The sequence below is a fragment of the Pan troglodytes genome, chromosome 19 (genome assembly GCF_028858775.2).
Source record: "Pan troglodytes isolate AG18354 chromosome 19, NHGRI_mPanTro3-v2.0_pri, whole genome shotgun sequence".
NCBI classification, from domain to species: Eukaryota; Metazoa; Chordata; class Mammalia; order Primates; family Hominidae; genus Pan; species Pan troglodytes.
In genome coordinates, this window is record NC_072417.2 from 77,789,008 (window position 1) to 77,806,852 (window position 17,845).

General features: G+C 42.8%; 1 protein-coding gene across 2 annotated transcripts in view; it reads right to left on the reverse strand.

Moving 5' to 3' along the window:
* SMURF2 (SMAD specific E3 ubiquitin protein ligase 2) overlaps nt 1-7,595 on the reverse strand; it is a 120,506-nt gene extending 112,911 nt beyond the window's left edge. The window contains exon 1 of one of the 2 annotated variants that reach the window (XM_511577.8): nt 7,086-7,595. In XM_511577.8, coding sequence (XP_511577.5) covers nt 7,086-7,137 — 52 coding nt within the window. In that variant the 5' untranslated portion in view covers nt 7,138-7,595. The remainder of the gene's footprint in view (nt 1-7,085) is intronic. The other variant, XM_024350557.3, reaches the window with a different exon arrangement.
* Nucleotides 7,596-17,845: the final 10,250 nt, after the last annotated feature.

The window sequence follows — 17,845 nt, forward strand, 5'->3', positions numbered from 1 at the left end:
ACCCAGGAGGCAGAGGTTGCAGTGAGCCAAGATGGCGCCATCGCACTCCAGCCTGGGCAACAAGAGCAAAACTCAGTATCAAAAAATAATAATAATAAATAAATAAATATAGAGATGAGGTCTCACTACGTTGCCCAGGCTGGTCTCGAACTCCTGGGCTCAAGTGATCCTCCCATCTTGGCCTCCCAAAGTGCTGGGATAACAGGCGTGAGTCACCACACCCAGCCAAAATTCTTCTAATCAAGCAAAATACATATAACTGCATTCCTAAATACAAGCAATAACCAGGATTAGAAAACACAACGTAAATCACACAAATATAAATTATCTGAAATTAAATTCAAACACAGGAAGAAAATTATAAAGCTATCCTGAACAATATGGGCCAAAGCTTAAATAAATGTAAAAAACATAGCATGTTCCTGGGTGAGAAAACTAAATAAACTTAGATACTTCTTTTTCCCAAAGTAAAGCAATTCTAATGACAATCCCAGTGAAATGTCTTTTTTTTTTTTTTTTTTTTGGAGACACAGTTTCACTCTGTCGCCCAGGCTGGAGTGCAGTGGCATGATCTCGCCTGCAACCTCCACCTCCCAGGTTCAAGCGATTCTCGTGACTCAGCCTCCCCAGTAGCTAGGATTACAAGTATGTGCCACCACACTCAACTAATTTTTGTATTATTAGTAGAGACAGAGTTTCACCATGTTGGCCAGGCTGGTCTCAAACTCCTGACCTTAGATGATCCACCATCCTCAGCCTCCCCAAAGTCCAAGGATTACAAGCGTGAGCCACCATGCCCGGCCCCAATGAAACTTCTTATTAAACTTAACGAGTTTAATATTTATGTGGAAGAAAAAAATAAGACTACCAAAACAAATGAAAAGAAATTGGGAGGCCAAGGTGGGCAGATCACTTGAGGTCAGGAGTTCGAGACCAATCTGACCAACATGGTGTAACCCCATCTCCACCCAAAAAAAATACAAAAAAAAATTAGCTGGGAGTGGTGGCATGCACCTGTAATCCCAGCTACTAGGGAGGTTGAGGCAGGAGAATCACTTGAACCCAGGGGTCAGAGGCTCCAGTGAGCCAAGATCACGCCACTGTACTCTATCCTGAGTGACAGAGTGAGACTCCGTCTCTTAAAAAAACTGGCCTAGTGAGAATACTAAACTAAATTATAAAGCTACAATAATAAAAACAGTATGGCACTGAACAAGAGCTATATCTGACTCTATAACTAATATAACTGAAAAGATACTACATCACTGTGGAAAGGAAGAATTGGTTAATAAATAATGACAAGATGGCTAAATAGCAATTGCAGGGGAAATAGTTTATTAAACCATTTTTAAAAAACATTAAATATAATGTACTTATTTATCAAACTTCTTGGAGAATAAGTTCTTCCAAGTATAGAATAGGAAAAACAAAATAAAAGTTGGACAGATTTTGACTCCTAAGATAACACATTTCTACATGTCCAAACAATGACCAATATTAAAAGACAAATAATTCATCATGGAAATGTTTGCAGCAAATATGACAACAGATTAATATATTTGTAAGTCTCAGGTAGATCAATAAGAAAAACACTAAGGCTCTAACATAACTAGGACAAGGCCAAACAAGTCAATGAAAATAAATATCATTAGTAAACAGACAGGAAAATATTCTGCTTCACGAATGTTTAAATGGCACATGCCATGAAATTAGCAAAAAATGTAAAACGCAATTAGCTTATACTTATAACAGAATAGTAAAAAGGGACATCTTTATTTACTGCTGCTCTAAATAGGCCCAACTCTTGTAAGAAGCATCCTAAAGGAAAAATTACTCACGAAACCTTAAAAATATCCACACACTTGAACTCAGTAACACTATTTTTATGGAAGCATCCTAAAAAAAAAGAATCCTTAAAAAAAAAAATCAAAGTTACCTACACCAAGATGTTTACAGCAATTATTTGTAATAAAAAAATTTGGAAATAAACATTCAAACAAAAAAATCTGAACGATGGTTGCTGTTGAATCTGCTTAACCAGTTATCCTAAAACCAGTCTTCATGGTTCCCATTCCAGTCCATCCTCCATACTGCTCCCAGATTGTGTCTAAACAGCAAATATATCAAAGCTTAAAATCCTGCAATGGTTCCCCCCACCTTAAAAAAAATGAACATCTTGGCAAACTACAGTAAGGTCCAAACTAGGTTGGTCCCTGTCTAGAGCCTCACCTCTTGCCACTCATACCCAATGCATTAGCCATAAAGAACACATGCAGAACTATTCGGAAGTATTTATAGCTCTCCAGCATTCATTAAATAAAATGCCAAAAAGGTCTTAATCCATACTCACACAAGGATGCTGGCTTCATGTCACTTAAAGCATAGGAACAATAAACGCCTACCAGTGGGTTAGGTCTGGTACTAGAAGAGCTTCTTAGAGTCATAGAGGACAGTTCAACTCAGGTCAGGGAAACTTCTAGGGATAACAGTAATCTTTGAGTTGAGCCTTAAAAGATGGGCAAGTATTGCTAGGGGCGAGGGCATTCATAATTATACTGAGTCATGAATAAAACATTAAGTTCTACTAAGTATGGTCTATTTGAAAAGAGGAGGACATATTACGTCTTTAAGACTCTCACCAAAAAAGGCTCAAATAGGCCAGGCATGGTGGCTCACACCTGTAATCCCAGCACTTTGGAAGGCTGAGGCAGGAGGATCTCCTGAGCACAGAAGTTCAAGACCAGCCTGGGCAACCTGGAGAAACCCCATCTGTACTGGAAAAAAAAAAAAAAAAAAAGGTAAAAAAATCAGCCAGTCACAGTGGCATGGACCTGTAGTCCCAGCCAGTTGGGAAGCCAAGGTGGGAAAATCACCTGAGCCGGGAGGTCAAGGCTGCAGTAAGCCGGGATTGCTCACTGCACGCTGTTGCCGCTGCACTCCAGTGTGGGCAACAGAATGAGATTCTGCCTCAAAAAAAAAAAAAGGCTAAAATAAAAATCTTGTATGCCTAAGCATGACCCTTCATTTATCTTTAAAACTGAGTTATGTTAAATGAGATGTTAGTATGTTGTGATAGTAACAGCTCAACCAACAAGAAAAAAGTAAAAGTGATGACTAACATACACAGACTTTATTACGAATACCAAACTACAGAAAGGACCTTGGCATGTTCTACTGCCTGCCTGAAGAGGGTCAGACTAGAAGACAGAATTTAAGAGAAAAGGAAGGAGCTCAACTACATTGGCTTCCTCCTCAGAAACCAAGAAAATAAAACGAATTGGGGACATTCAAATCACTAACACCTCTAGTATATAAAGTCATTATGGGCCGGGTGCCGTGGCTCATGCCTGTAATCCCAGCACATTGGAAGGCTAAGGCGGGCGGATCACCTGAGGTCCAGAGTTTGAGACCAGCCTGGCCAACGTGGCAAAACCCGTCTCTACTAAAAATACAAAAAAAAAACCGGCCAGGCGTGGTGGTGGGCGCCTGTAATCCCAGCTACTCGGGAGGCTGAGGCAGGAGAATCACTTGAACCCGGGAGGTGGAGGTTGCAGTGGGCCGAGATCGAGCCCTTCAACTCCAGTCAAGAGTGAAACTCCAACTCAAAAAATAAATAAATAAAGTCATTATGGTGTATAGGCATACTTAAAAACCTGTGAAATAGAATTAAGCTACAATTTTTAAAGCCTTGAATCGATAAAATATGTAGTGAAACAAGATTAAGACGCTAGCATATCTAAAGGGAAATTTTTAAAGTTAAACTTCCTTACATTATAGACAAGGTTAACCTCCTTATTGCCAAGGGCTTTGAAATTAATAACATGAGAAGCAGCATACAAAAACATTAAATGTATAAAAAGGTCTGAAACAAATGTTCTGGAGGAGTAATCTTATTCTACTTCTCCATACCTAAGAATTTAAAATATTAGAAATTACACTAAACTGCTTTTTCCAGCCTTTGGTTTTCAGAAACAATAATGGTATAAAAAATTATCCCAAAGTTTTTACTGTAAAGAATATTTTTCTATCCAAACCATTGGAAGAAAAGCCTGTATCAGATATAAGTATAATGATATAGACATTATACATTTTGTAATCAATGTTATAGAAACAGTAGTTGAAGTTGATAGTGTTACCATACAGCCCATTTCAATGATCATATGTTAATGTGTCATAAAGAACGGAAGTAGCTTGATGGATGAAATCAGATTCTAACCCCCAACTGCCTGAGGAATATAAAATTTGGGATCAAATTATTAAATTAGCCCCACCTTCTTAGCATTGACAAATACCAAACAGTTCACTGATTGTGGTTTTAAGAATAATATGTGGAAAGGTCTAATATCAATTGTGGGCAGAGATCTCATGGTTTAAATATTTCCTCTTCTTCAGAGAGAGTGTGTATGTGTGTAAGAGTGTGTAAGTGTGTGTGTGTGAGTGTGTGCATCACCATGTAAGAAATGTTTATACCTTTCAGCAAAGGGGCAATTCCACAATAAGGTTATTATCAAGTAACTAAAGTTTATACAGCATCTTGAAATCAAAGGTACTCTATAAATTTAAAATACTAATATGGTATTAACTTAAAGCAAAGAACAATAATTTTAAAACACCTTATAGCCCAAGTGTATTGTAAACCAAATATAAATTCACTGTGGGATCTGTCTTTTTTTAAGTGATTTTTTTTCCTCTATTAGGCAACCCAGATCTAAATGAACTGTTAAACACTTAGTCTAAAGGTATGCCAAACATTTCTTAAGGTCTTCACAAAGAATCAACTTTTTTTTTTTTTTAAACAAAATGAGGCCTAGGTTAAATATTTTATTTGGCTTCTCAAGATGGACTGAGAAGTTGGGCACCAGCTCCAGACCAATTCCTGGACGCACATCAAACACAGCCCTGTCATTTATCCAGTCAGTCAAAACAATCTTTTCCATCTAACCCTTTAATGTTTATGTCCTAAAAAGCTGCTAATTGAATCCAGCTCTTGAGATCTATTTGCTAAAATCTATACCATCTAATTTATAAATGATGAACAAAAATGGAAGAAAAAATATGTTAACTTTCCTGGCAAAACAGAAGAGACTCCACTGCAACCAAAGAAGGAAGGACAATGTTTTTAATATTTGTCAAATTTTAAGAGAAAACTATTCAGAGACAAATAGTTGTAAGAAACTCAGAGTACCTCAAACTGTTTTTACTATTAAGAGGACACAGGGTATTTAAAATTCCTCAGAAAAACCTGAAACAAAATCACTATAAATGTAGTTCAATATTCCCCCTTCCCCTAAAATATAAGCAAAATCTTTCCTCTTAATAAACTTTAATTATAAATTCTTATAATGTATCATAGGCAGTACGGAAACCACAGATAAACACTTTAAGATCTATTAAGTCATACTAAAAACCTCAACTAACCTTATCTGCAGAAAATCAAAAACCCTATTTTTTCCCTCATTTTCTCTACATAGCCCAGAGGAAGGTAAATGGAAACAGCCTATTTCTGATGCTTTCTGCACACCTGGGATCACATGTTCTTTCCACGATCACTGACTACAGATAGCAACAGCAACAGATAAACTCTAAAGCAACAAAGATCCCCTATAAAGGTTTCCATTGACTCCTCCCAATGTAAGGACACTGAATGGGGGGGGAGGGGGTGGAATACAAGTATCCTCCAATCCAGGTTTTCCATTAAGAATCACTCAGTTAATGATTTCCTGCAATTTTCCCTAGGGAAAGGAAAACTGCCATGAAGGTAATATATTATTTAAATTGCAGCCAACATACATTCAAGCTAAATTCTCAAATACCAAATTCACTGCAAGTTTTCATCCAGCAAGTTCAGCCAGTGGACTGGGATGTGACACACAGGCATTTAACTACAAAATTAGTCCAAATAAATCTCAAAGTCTAGTGTGGGCAAACATAATTACAGTTTATCCGTACACGTGCACGCACACACAAATCCTCTACGGAAAATTATCTTTCTCACCACTCACCCGAATACAAACGTGGACAATTTATCAGGGGTAAATGGTGAAGGTAGGATAACGCCGTGATTCCAATTCCTTTACAAACCAAATACAAGTTCTCCTAAAACGGGGGTGGCATGTCCATGTAAGAATACCAAAAATGGCACTGTAAGCAAAACGTACCTGTAATGTTAAAGATTTCATGCACCTGGAATCATAAACACTTTCTAAGTGTAGTCTTCTATCTGGCAACCCCTCCGGACATTCTTTTCCATTTAGAAAAAGGAAGGGGGAGGGTGGGGAGAGTAACAGAAAGTTTGCTCGAAAGTTTGTATGAGCACATACTTAGAAATGCACCCCCCCCCAAAAAAAGTGTGTTTTTAAAGCAGGTCTGGAGTTAGAAGTTAGACACAAGTTCTGCGGCCTAAAAGGAACAACCCCAAACATGCCACCCTACAATCAGACACTTCCAAAACACAGTGTACAATGAGCCCCAGCCGTCGGATCAGACAGGCACACCGGAAAAGTCAACCTGTCTCCTCACCTCAGAGACATGAGTTTAAGGTGTGTGGCCCCGGCAGCGGTGGCCGGCGGCGGGGAGTAAAGGTTTTTCATGCGGGCATAACTGGGTGGGTAAGGTAACAACCCGGGAACACACACGCACACCCTCCCGTTAAGCGCTCCATCTTTAAGGAGTGTTTACTGCGCGCAGTCAGCAACCGGATTCAATAATCCTCGCCACGGGAGCTCTTCATCCCCTTCACGATCTCACCTGGGCGGTAGCCCAGGGGCTGCTCCCCGAGCCCCGGGAGGCAGCGTCTGGCTCCTTGACCAAGACTTTCCGACCTGAAATCCGCCTGCGATGCGAACCGGTGTATTCTCCCCTCCACAAAAGACAACCCCCCGCCCCGAGTCATCCTCGGCTTTTTAAACAATGTCCAAACCAGAGCAAGTGGTTTTCCAATTACTCTCCCTGAACTAGGCCTTCCCATTCCTCCGACCCCCAACTCATCATTGATCGCGACCCTGGCCCTTCCCAAGGCCACAGGCACCCCCCGCCAGCTCGCCCACCCCGCGGCTGCCCAGCCCGGCCCGCCGCCCCCGCCTCACCTGTCAGGCGCAGCTTGACGGGCCCGTTCCTCCGGCCTCCGGGGTTAGACATGTCCCCGGCGGCGGGGGCGGCGGGCGGGACGGGGGCGACGGCGAGGCGCGGCGGAGTCACCACAGCGGCCGGGGCTGGGGCCCGAGCAGCCGGCGCCGCGGCCGCCACGGCCGGAGGGTCCCGGATGTGCCGAGAGTCGTCGCCATGAGCCGCGGAGGGAGCGGGACGCCGAGCTCCCCCCTCCTCCCACTTCTCCTTCCTCGGCCCGGGCCGCACAACAAAGCGGCAGCCGCGGCCGCCCGCGCCGCCTCCGCCCGCGCCCCCGCCGCCTCCTCGCGGCCGCCGAGGCCTTTCCCTCCTCTCGTCTCGGCGAGGCCCAGTAGCCGACGGGGCTGGTCGGCTGAAGCGGGCGGTGCTCGGCGGCGCCGGAGCAGAACTCTGGGCTCGGCCGCTTCCTCCTCCACCCGCCCTCTTGTCTGAGGGACCTGGGACCTGGGGCCGCCGCCGCCACTCGTCGGCTCCGGGGGGCGGGGAGGAGACGGGAGGCGGGGCCGGCGGGGCGGGGCGGGGCCAGGGCGGGGCCGGCGGGCGCGCGCAGGGTGCCCCGGCGGGCACCAGCAGTCAGGGAGGGTGTGAGCTGCCGCCGAGGGTCCCACGCGGAACGCTGGGAGGGAGCAGGCAGGGAGCAAAGCGGCGGCGGGCGCGGCAGCTCTGTGGCACCTGGAGGGGTTTAGTGTCCGGTCCACTTAAGGGAGAACTTTTGTCCAAGCAGGGCCAACTGCATTTTATTAGACGCCCACTGCGTGCAGGGCGCTCCGAGAGGCTGGGGCGAGGAAGGTTAGAACCGAGTCCGCTGCCAGCCGGGAACGTGGCGTCTTTCGGGCGAGGGAAAAGACAGCATTCCCACGCCGATGGTTCCAGCAAAACCCCAGGAATGCTCTGCTCCTGGTCTTGTAGTTGACACCTCCATCCGGGACTCACCTGGTGGAGGAGATCAGGTTACCTGCCGACTCCCGCTCTTTTCAGGTGCAGCCAAGGATGGGGAGATGATACGTCTTAAAGGATTAACAAGATAAACCTTGGAGAGTAATGTATGAAGAGTTGTTCATACGCTACTGTATTTCGTTATCTCAGGAGGAGAAAGAGAAAAGTTTTTTAAAAATGTGTACCTTATCCTTTGACATTGTAACTGTACTGCTAGAAATTTATTTTTATTTTTTTTTTGTTTTTAGACAGGGTCTCCCTCTGTCGCCCAGGCTGGAGTGCAGTGGTGCGAACACGGCTCACTGCAGTCTCAACTTCCGGGGCTCAGGTGATCCTCCCACCTGAGCCTCTGGAGTAGCTGAGACCATAGTGTGCACCACTACGCCCCACTAATTTTTGTATTTTTAGTAGAGACATGTTTAGTAGAGACGTTTAGGTTTTCCCATGTTGCCCAGGCTGGTCACGAACTCCTGACCTCAAGCGATCAGCCCGCCTCGGCCTCCCAAAGTGCTGGGATTACAGACCTGAGCCACCGCACCGGCCCTATTCTTGACAAATAATCGTACAGAAGATGTTCTTTGCTATATTCCATTAATAACAAAAGGGGAATGAGGGAATAGCATAATAGTCCAGGAACCGCATGGTTTTTTATGCAGCCATGTAACTATTTTTATGAAGATCATATAATATGGAAGAATGTATATGTAATGCAAAGTTTAAAAACAATAGAAGTTGTATGCATATACATGCGAAAGTATCTAGCACAATGTAAACTACTAAGGACAACAGCGTGGGGGATTTTTTATGTGATTCGTTAGTTTTGCTTTAGGCTATTATAACATTAATGCAATTTTAAATGTTTTGGATTAATATATTTTAATCCTTATTCCATGCCAGTCATTTCTTTTAATACATCAGTGAACTCACTTCTCCAGATAGTTACCTGCGAGAACATTTCATCAGTTTGGATACAGCCCTACAATTAAAAGTAATCCAAAAAAGTATGTGAAGTTCTAGACATCACACTAAAAATACCACAGATAGGCCGGGCACAGTGGCTCACGCCTGTAATTCCAACACTTTGGGAGGCCGAGGTGGGCGGATCATTTGAAGTCAGGAGTTTGAGACCAGCCTGGCCAACATGGTGAAACCCCGTCTGTACTAAAAAAAAAAACAAAAAAATTAGCCGGGCGTGGTGGCGCATGCCTGTGGTCCCAGCAATTAGGGAGGCTGAGGCAAGAGAATCGCTTGAACACGGGAGGTTGCAGTGAGCCGAGATCACGCCACTGCACTTCAGCCTGGGTGACAGAGCGAGACTCCATATCAAAAATAAATACATAAATAAATAAAAATTAAAATACCAGAGATAGTGCCAGCAATTCATTCAACAAATATTAAGTGGCCATTTTGTGCAAAGCAATGAACAAGGTCCTTTAGAAATGCTTCCTTGTACTACAAATATATAGAAATCAATGTGAACAATAGCTGCTACCACAATTTAAGAGGGCAGACAGTGGCAAAAAACTTAGCAAACTAATGTACACATACACATTTGCCTTATTTTTACGGCACGCTTTGTTCCCAACCACCCAACTAACATAATTTGTAGCCTTGTATTAGGTAATAGAAGTTAGGATTTCAGAACGTCATGGGAGACCTGGGGGAGACTGCTTGTTTTGAAGTTGAAAGCAGTAAATTAAAAAATGTAAGTGACAGCATAGAAAAATGTATATAGGGTTAACGTGCAGAGGTTTGTATTTAGGCTTTCTGTAAGGTTAAATCCTGTTGTTTAAAACAAATATTCAGATAAGAATAACACTAAAACCATTCAAGGGCTGGGCATGGTGACTCATGCCTGTAATCCTAGCACTTTGGGAGGCCGAGGCAGAGGAGTCACTTGAGCCCAGGAGTTTGAAACCAGCCTGGGCAACATGGCAAAACCCCGTATCTACAAAACATTAGCCAGGAGTGGTGGCCTGCACCTATAGGCCCAGCTACTCAGGAGGCTGAGATAGGAGGATCACCTGAGCCTGTGGAGGTCAAGGTTGCAGTGAGCCGTGATCACACCACTGCATTCCAGTGCCACTGCATTCCATCCTGGGCAGCATACTGAGACTATCACAAAAATAAAAAGAAAATCAATGTACTGGTAATGATTTTTTTAAGCAGGTACATGGATGTTCATTTTATTGTTTTCCTTGCCATGTTAAATATTGACATTGACTGTAAACATTTATTTTTTTAAAAGTAACTAAATGTTTAAAATGAAGTAAAATAAATGAAAACATAGAACAGGGGCAGAGCGTGGTGGCTAACACCTGTAATCCCCACACTTCGGGAGACCAAGGTGGGAGGATCACTGGAGCCCAGGAGGTTGAGGCTGCAGTAAGCCATGATTATGCCATTGCACTCCAGCCTGGGCAACAGAGTAAGACCCTACCTCAAAAAACAAACGCACTCAAAAACAGAATACTCATAATAGGAAAGTCATTTTGAAGGCCTCTCTTAAGTGAGTGGCCTCATCTAGTCCAGGCTCAGATTTCAGAGACGATTGGGTTAGAAAGTTTAAAAAAACAAAAAAGTTTATGTGTTTCTCTTCCCTTGGGGATATGTTTATGTCCCCAAAGGGGGATATATATACATTATAATGACAACATGTAGGGAATTACCAAATTAATAGCCGGAACTTGGGAAAGATAAGACGGAAAATTAAGGGATGGGAATCTTAGGTAAAATCAATTACATACATTCAGGTGTAAAAGTCTTTGAGGAAAGGAAAATAGCATTGGACATGAAAACAGAACCATTCTTTTTTTTTTTTAGACAGAGTCTCACTCTGTTGCCCAGGCTGGAGTGCAGTGGTGCAATCTCGGCTCACTGCAACCTCCACCTCCTGGGTTCAAGTGATTCTCCTGCCGCAGCCTCCTGAGTAGCTGGGATTACAGGCACCCACCACCACACCTGGCTAATTTTTGTATTTTTTTTTTTTTTTAGTAGAGACGGGGGTTTCCCCATGCTGGTCAGGCTGGTCTCGAACTCCTGACCTTGTGATCCACCCTCCTCGGCCTCCCAAAGTGCTGGGATTACAGGCGTGAGCCACTGTGCCCGGCAGGACCATTCTTTACACATCAAAATATTACTATGAGATTCATTCAATCACCATTTTTATTTTATTTTATTTTATTTTATTTTATTTTATTTTTTGAGTTGGAGTCTCACTCTGTCACCCAGGCTGGAGTGCAGTGGTGTGACCTTGGCTCATTGCAACCTCTGCCTTCCAAGTTCACGTGATTCTCCTGCCTCAGCCTCCGGAGTAGCTGGGATTATAGGCACCTGCCACCACCCCCAGCTAATGTTTGTATTTTTAGTAGAGGTGGGGTTTCACCATGTTGGCCAGGCTGGTCTCAAACTCTTGACCTCAGGTGATCCGCCTGCCTAGGTGTCCCAAAGTGCTAGGATAACAGGCGTGAGCCACCGCGCCCGGCCCTATTCTTGAAAAATAAGTAATAGTACAGAAGATGTTCTTTGCTAAATTCCATTAATAACAAAAAAGAAATGAGGGAACAGCATAATGATCCATAAACTGCATGGTCTTTGGGGGTTTTGTTGTTGTTGTTGTTGTTTGTTTTTTGAGACGGAGTCTCCCTCTGTCGCCAGGCTGGAGTGCAGTGGCGCCATCTCGGCTCACTGCAACCGCTGCCTCCCAGGTTCAAGCGATTCTCCTACCTCAGCCTCCGAGTAGCTGGGACTACAGGCGCGCGCCACAATGCCCAGCTAATTTTTTGTGTTTTTAGTAGAGACAGGGTTTCACCATGTTGGCCAAGATGGTCTCAATCTCTTGATTTCATGATCCGCCCACCTCGCCCTCCCAAAGTGCTAGGATTACAGGCGTGAGCCCCTGCGCCCGGCCAACCGCATGGTTTTTTATGCAGCCATTTAACCGACGATTTTTATGAGGATCATATAATATGGTAGAATTTATATGTAATGCAAAGTTTAAAAACAGAAGAAAAGTTGTAAGCATGTACATGCAAAAGTATCTAGCACAATGTAAACTACTAAGGAAAATAACGTGAGAGTTTTTTTATGTGATTTATTAGTTTTGCTTTAGGTTGTTATAACATTAATGCAATTTTACATGTTTTGGATTAATATACTTTAATCCTTATTCCATGCCAGTCACTGCTTTTAATGCATCAGTGAAGTTGCTTCTCAGGATAGTTACCTCCAAGAGCATTTCATCAGTCTGGATACGACCTTACAATTAAAGTGATCCAAAAAATATATGAAGTTCTTGACATCGTACTAAAAATACCAGAGATAGGCCAGGCACAGTGGCTCATGCCTGTAATTCCAGCACTTTTGGGAGGCTGAGGCGGGCGGATCATTTGAGGTCAGGAGTTCGAGACCAGCCTGACCAACATGGTGAAACTACGTCTGTACTAAAAAAAAAAAAAAAAATACAAAAAAATTAGCCAGGCGTGGTGGCGCATGCATGTATCCCCAGCTACTTGGGAGGCTGAGGCAGGAGAATCTCTTGAACCTAGGAGGTGGAGGTTGAGTGAGCCGAGATGGTGCCACTGCACTCCAGCCTGGGTGACAGAGTGAGACTCCATATCAAAAATAAATACATAAATAAATAAAAATTAAAACACCAGAGATAGTGCCAGCAATTCATTCAACAAATATTAAGTGGCTATTTTGTGCAAAGCAATGAACAAGGTCCTTTAGAAATGCCTCCTTGTACTACAAATATATACGACGTGAACAATATCAATATCAATGTAATATATCAATGTGAACAATAGCTGCTACCACGATTTAAGAGGCCAGACAGTGGCAAAAAACTTAGCAAACTGATGTACACATTCACATTTACCTTATTTTTATGGCACACGCTTTGTTCCCAACCACCCGACTAACATAATTTGTAGCCTTGTATTAGGTAATAGAAGTTAGGATTTCAGAATGTGATGGGAGACCTGGGGGAGGCTGCTGCTTCTTTTTTTTTTCCTCTCTCTTTTTTTTTTTCAGACAGAGTCTTGCTCTGTTGCCCAGGCTGGAGCGCAGTGGCGAAATCTTGGCTCACTGTAAGCTCCACCTTCCGGGTTCAAGCAATTCCCTGCCTCAGCCTCCTGAGTAGCTGGGATTACAGGCGCCCACCACCGTGCCCAAATAATTTTTGTATTTTTAGTAGAGATCAGGTTTCACCATCTCGGCCAGGCTGGTCTTGAACTCCAGACCTTGTGATCCATCCGCCTCGGCCTCCCAAAGTGCTAGGATTACAGGAGTGAGTCACTGCACCCAGCCAGAGGCTGCTTGTTTGGAAGTTTAAAGCAGTACATTCAAATATGTAAGTGACAGCATAGAAAAATGTATATAGGGTTAACGTGCAGAGGTTTGTATTTAGGCTTTCCTGTGAGTTTAAATCCTGTTGTTTAAAACAAATATTCAGATAAGAATAACACTTTAAAACCATTCAAGGGCTGGGCATGGTGACTCATGCCTGTAATCCTAGCACTTTGGGAGGCCGAGGCAGAGGAATCACTTGAGCCCAGGAGTTTGAAACCAGCCTGAGCAACATGGCAAAACCCCCTATCTACAAAAAATTAGCCAGGAGTGGTGGCATGCACCTATAGACCCAGCTACTCGGAAAGCTGAGATAGAAGGATCACCTGAGTCCACGTAGGTCAAGGTTGCAGTGATCCGAGATCACGCCACTGCATTCCAGTGCCACTGCATTCCATCCTAGGCAGCAGACTGAGACTCTGTCTCGAAAACAAAAAAAAAAGAAAGAAGGCCGGGTGCAGTGGCTCACACCTGTAATCCCAGCACTTTATAATGCTAACTGTAATATTTTGGCAGTTTTTTTTTATCAAATTGGGGAAATTCTCTCCATATACCTATTTTATCTCAATTTTATTATGAGTTGGTGTTGAATTTTGTCAAATACTTTTTTTCTGAAATTAATTGACATTCTTTTTTTTTCTTTTTAGCCTTTTAGTATGGTAGACTACATTGATTAGTTTTCAAATATCAATGAGCTATGCATCCTTGGAATAAACCCCACTTTGTCATGTTGTGTAATTCTTATATATTGATTAATTATATTTGCTAATACTTTGTTAAGGATTTTGCATCTTTATTTATGATGTGTATTGGTTGGCAGTTTTCTCCTTTTTTGTGTGTGCTTTCTTTGGTTTTGGTGTCAGAGTAAATACTAACTTCTTAGAATGATTGAGCGATGGTGTTCTCTTCTATTTTCTGAAAGAGTTTAGGCAGAATTGGTGTTAATAATAAAATAATTTTTTTTTTTTTTAGATGGAGTCTTGCTCTGTCACCCAGGCTAGAGTGCAGTGGCGTGATCTCGGCTCACTGAAACCTCCGCCTCCCAGGTTCAAGCAATTCTCCTGCCTTAGCCTCCCAAGTAGCTGGGATTATAGGCACATGCCAGCATGCCCAGCTAATTTTTATATTTTCAGTAGAGACGGGGTTTAACCATGTTGGCCAGGATGGTCTCCATCTCTTGACCTTGTGATCCGCCCACCTTTGCCTCCCAAAGTTCTGGAATTACAGGCATGAGCCACCGCGCCCAGCAGTGTTAATTATTTTTATTTATTTATCTATTTTTTATTTTTTTGAGACGGAGTCTCGCTCTATCTCCAGGCTGGAGTGCAGTGGCGCGATCTCAGGTCACTGCAACCTCCGCCTCCGAGGTTCAAGTGATTCCCCTGCCTCAGCCTCCCAAGTAGCTGGGATTACAGGCACACGCCACCACGCCCAGCTAATTTTTTGTATTTTAGTAGAGACGGGGTTTCACCATGTTAGCCAAGATGGTTTCGATCTCCTGACATGATCCGCCCACCTCGGCCTCCCAAAGTGCTGGGATTACAGGTGTGAGCCACTGCACCTGGCTGGTGTTAATTATTTTTTAACTGGTAGAATTCTCTAGTAAAATTATCTGGGTCTGGAGACTTCTTGTTTGTGAATTTTTTAATTACAAATTTAATTTTCTTAATAGTCATAGGGCTGTTCTTATCCATTACATATTGGATGAATTGTGGTAGGTTATTTTCATTTTTTTGAGGAATTGGTCCATTTCATCTAAGTTGTTGAATTTATGTAGAATTAGTTTTAGTATTTCCTAATCATCTCTTTAATGTCTGTAGAATATATATCCCCCATTTCTTCTTCTTTTTTTTTTTTTTTTTTTTTTGAGACGATGTCTCACTTTGTCGCCCAGGCTGGAGTATAGTGGCGTAATCTCAGCTCACTGCAACCTCTGCCTCCCAGGTTCAAGCGATTCTCCTGCCTCAGCCTCCTGAGTAGCTGGGATTACTGGTGCCCGCCACCATGCCCGGCTAATTTTCATATTTTTAGTAGAGACAGGGTTTCACTATGTTGGCTAGGCTGGTCTCAAACTCCTAACCTCAAGTGATCTACCCGCCTCAGCCTCCCAAAGTGCTGGGATTACACGCGTAAGCCACCACACCAGCCCATTTCATTTTATTTTGTAACATTAGCAATTTGTGTCTTTTTTTCTCCCTGTGAGAGGCTTGCCAATTATTTTATCCTTTTAAAAAATCAAATTTTTGTATTGATTTTATGAATTAGGTTCTATGTTCAGTTTATTTGATATATTCACTTGTCTTTACTATATTCTTTTTTCTTTTTGATTTTTTTCTTCTTTTTCTAGGTTCCTGAAGCAGGAGCTTAGATTATTTATTATTTATTATTAGATTATTTATTTCTAATATATACCTTAATTGCTATAAATTTCCCTCTCAGCTCCCCTTCAGCCATGTCCCACAAATTCTGTATTTTTGCTCTTCTTTGAAACTTCCTCCTTGACCACTGGGTTATTTAGAAGTGTGTTGTTTAATTTCCAAGTGTTTTGATATTTTCCTATCTTTCTGTTACTGATTTCTAGTTTGATTCCATTGTGACCAGACAACAGAGTCTGCATGATTTCAAATATTAAGTGGCTATTTTGTGCAAAGCAATGAACAAGGTCCCTTAGAAATGCTTCCTTGTACTACAAATATATATGTGAGTGAGGGGTACAGCCTCCGTTAGAAGCTCCCAGCTTCCTTCTGGGGCAATGGGACGCACCTCTCTCCTGCCTCCTGGGCACTCACGCGCTCTCTGGCGCTCTCTCTCTCTCTCTCTCTCTGTCTCTTTCTCCCTTTGCTCCCTTTCTCTTTCCCCCATGCCCATACAATGTGAACAATATCAATATCAATGTAATATATCAATGTGAACAATAGCTGCTACCACAATTTAAGAGGGCAGACAGTGGCAAAAAACTTAGCAAATGTACACATTCACATTTGCCTTATTTTTATGGCACATGCTTTGTTCCCAACCACCCAACTAACATAATTTGTAGCCTTGTATTAGGTAATAGAAGTTAGCATTTCAGAACGTCATGGGAGACCTGGGGGAGACTGCTTGTTTTGAAGTTGAAAGCAGTACATTCAAATATGTAAGTGACAGCATAGAAAAATGTATATAGGGTTAACGTGCAGAGGTTTGTATTTAGGTTTTCCTGTAAGTTTAAATCCTGTTGTTTAAATCAAATATTCAGATAAGAATAACACTTTAAAACCATTCAAGGGCTGGGCATGGTGACTCATGCCTGTAATCCTAGCACTTTGGGAGGCCGAGGCAGAGGAATCACTTGAGCCCAGGAGTTTGAAACCAGCCTGAGCAACATGGCAAAACCCCCTATCTACAAAAAATTAGCCAGGAGTGGTGGCATGCACCTATAGGCCCAACTACTCAGGAGGCTGAGATAGGAGGATCACCTGAGTCCATGGAGGTCAAGGTTGCAGTGAGCCGTGATCACACCACTGCATTCCAGTGCCACTGCATTCCATCCTAGGCAGCAGACTGAGACTCTGTCTCAAAAACAAAAAAAAAAAAAAGAAAGAAGGCCGGGTGCAGTGGCTCACACCTGTAATCCCAGCACTTTGGGAGGCCGAGGCGGGCAGATCACTTGAGGTCAGGAGTTCAAGACCAGCCTGGCCAACATGGGGAAACCCCATCGCTACTAAAAATACAAAAATTATCTGGGCATGGTGGCAGGTGCCTGTGCCTGTAATCCCAGCTATTCAGGAGGTTGAGGCAGGAGAATCACTTGAACCCAGGATGTGGAGGTTGCAATGAGCCAAGATCATGCCACTGCACTCCAGCCTGGGCCACAGAACAAGACTCCATCTCAAAAAAAAAAAAAAAAATACTGGTAATGATTTTTTTTTAAAGCAGGTACATGGATGTTCATCTTGTTTTCCTTGCCATGTTAAATATTATTTGACATTGACTGTAGATTTTTTTTTTAAGTAACTAAATGTTTAAAATGAAGTAAATTAGGCCAGATGCGGTGGTTCATGCCTGTAATCCCAGCACTTTGGGAGGCCGAGGCTGGCGGATCACCTGAGGTCGGGAGTTTGAGACCAGCCTGACCAATATGGAGAAACCATGTCTCTACTAAACATACAAAATTAGCTGGGTATGGTGGTGCATGCCTGTAATCCCAGCTACTCTCGAGGCTGAGGCAGGAGAATCAATTGAACCCAGGAGGCAGAGATTGCGGTGAACCGAGATCGAGCCATTGCACTCCAACCTGGGCAACAAGAGTGAAACTCTGTCTCAAAAATAAATAAATAAATAAATAAAAATAAAATAAAATAAAATAAAATAAAATGAAGTAAAATAAAAGAAAAAATAAAACAGAATAGGGGCCAAGCGTGGTGGCTAACACCTGTAATCTCAGCAATTTGGA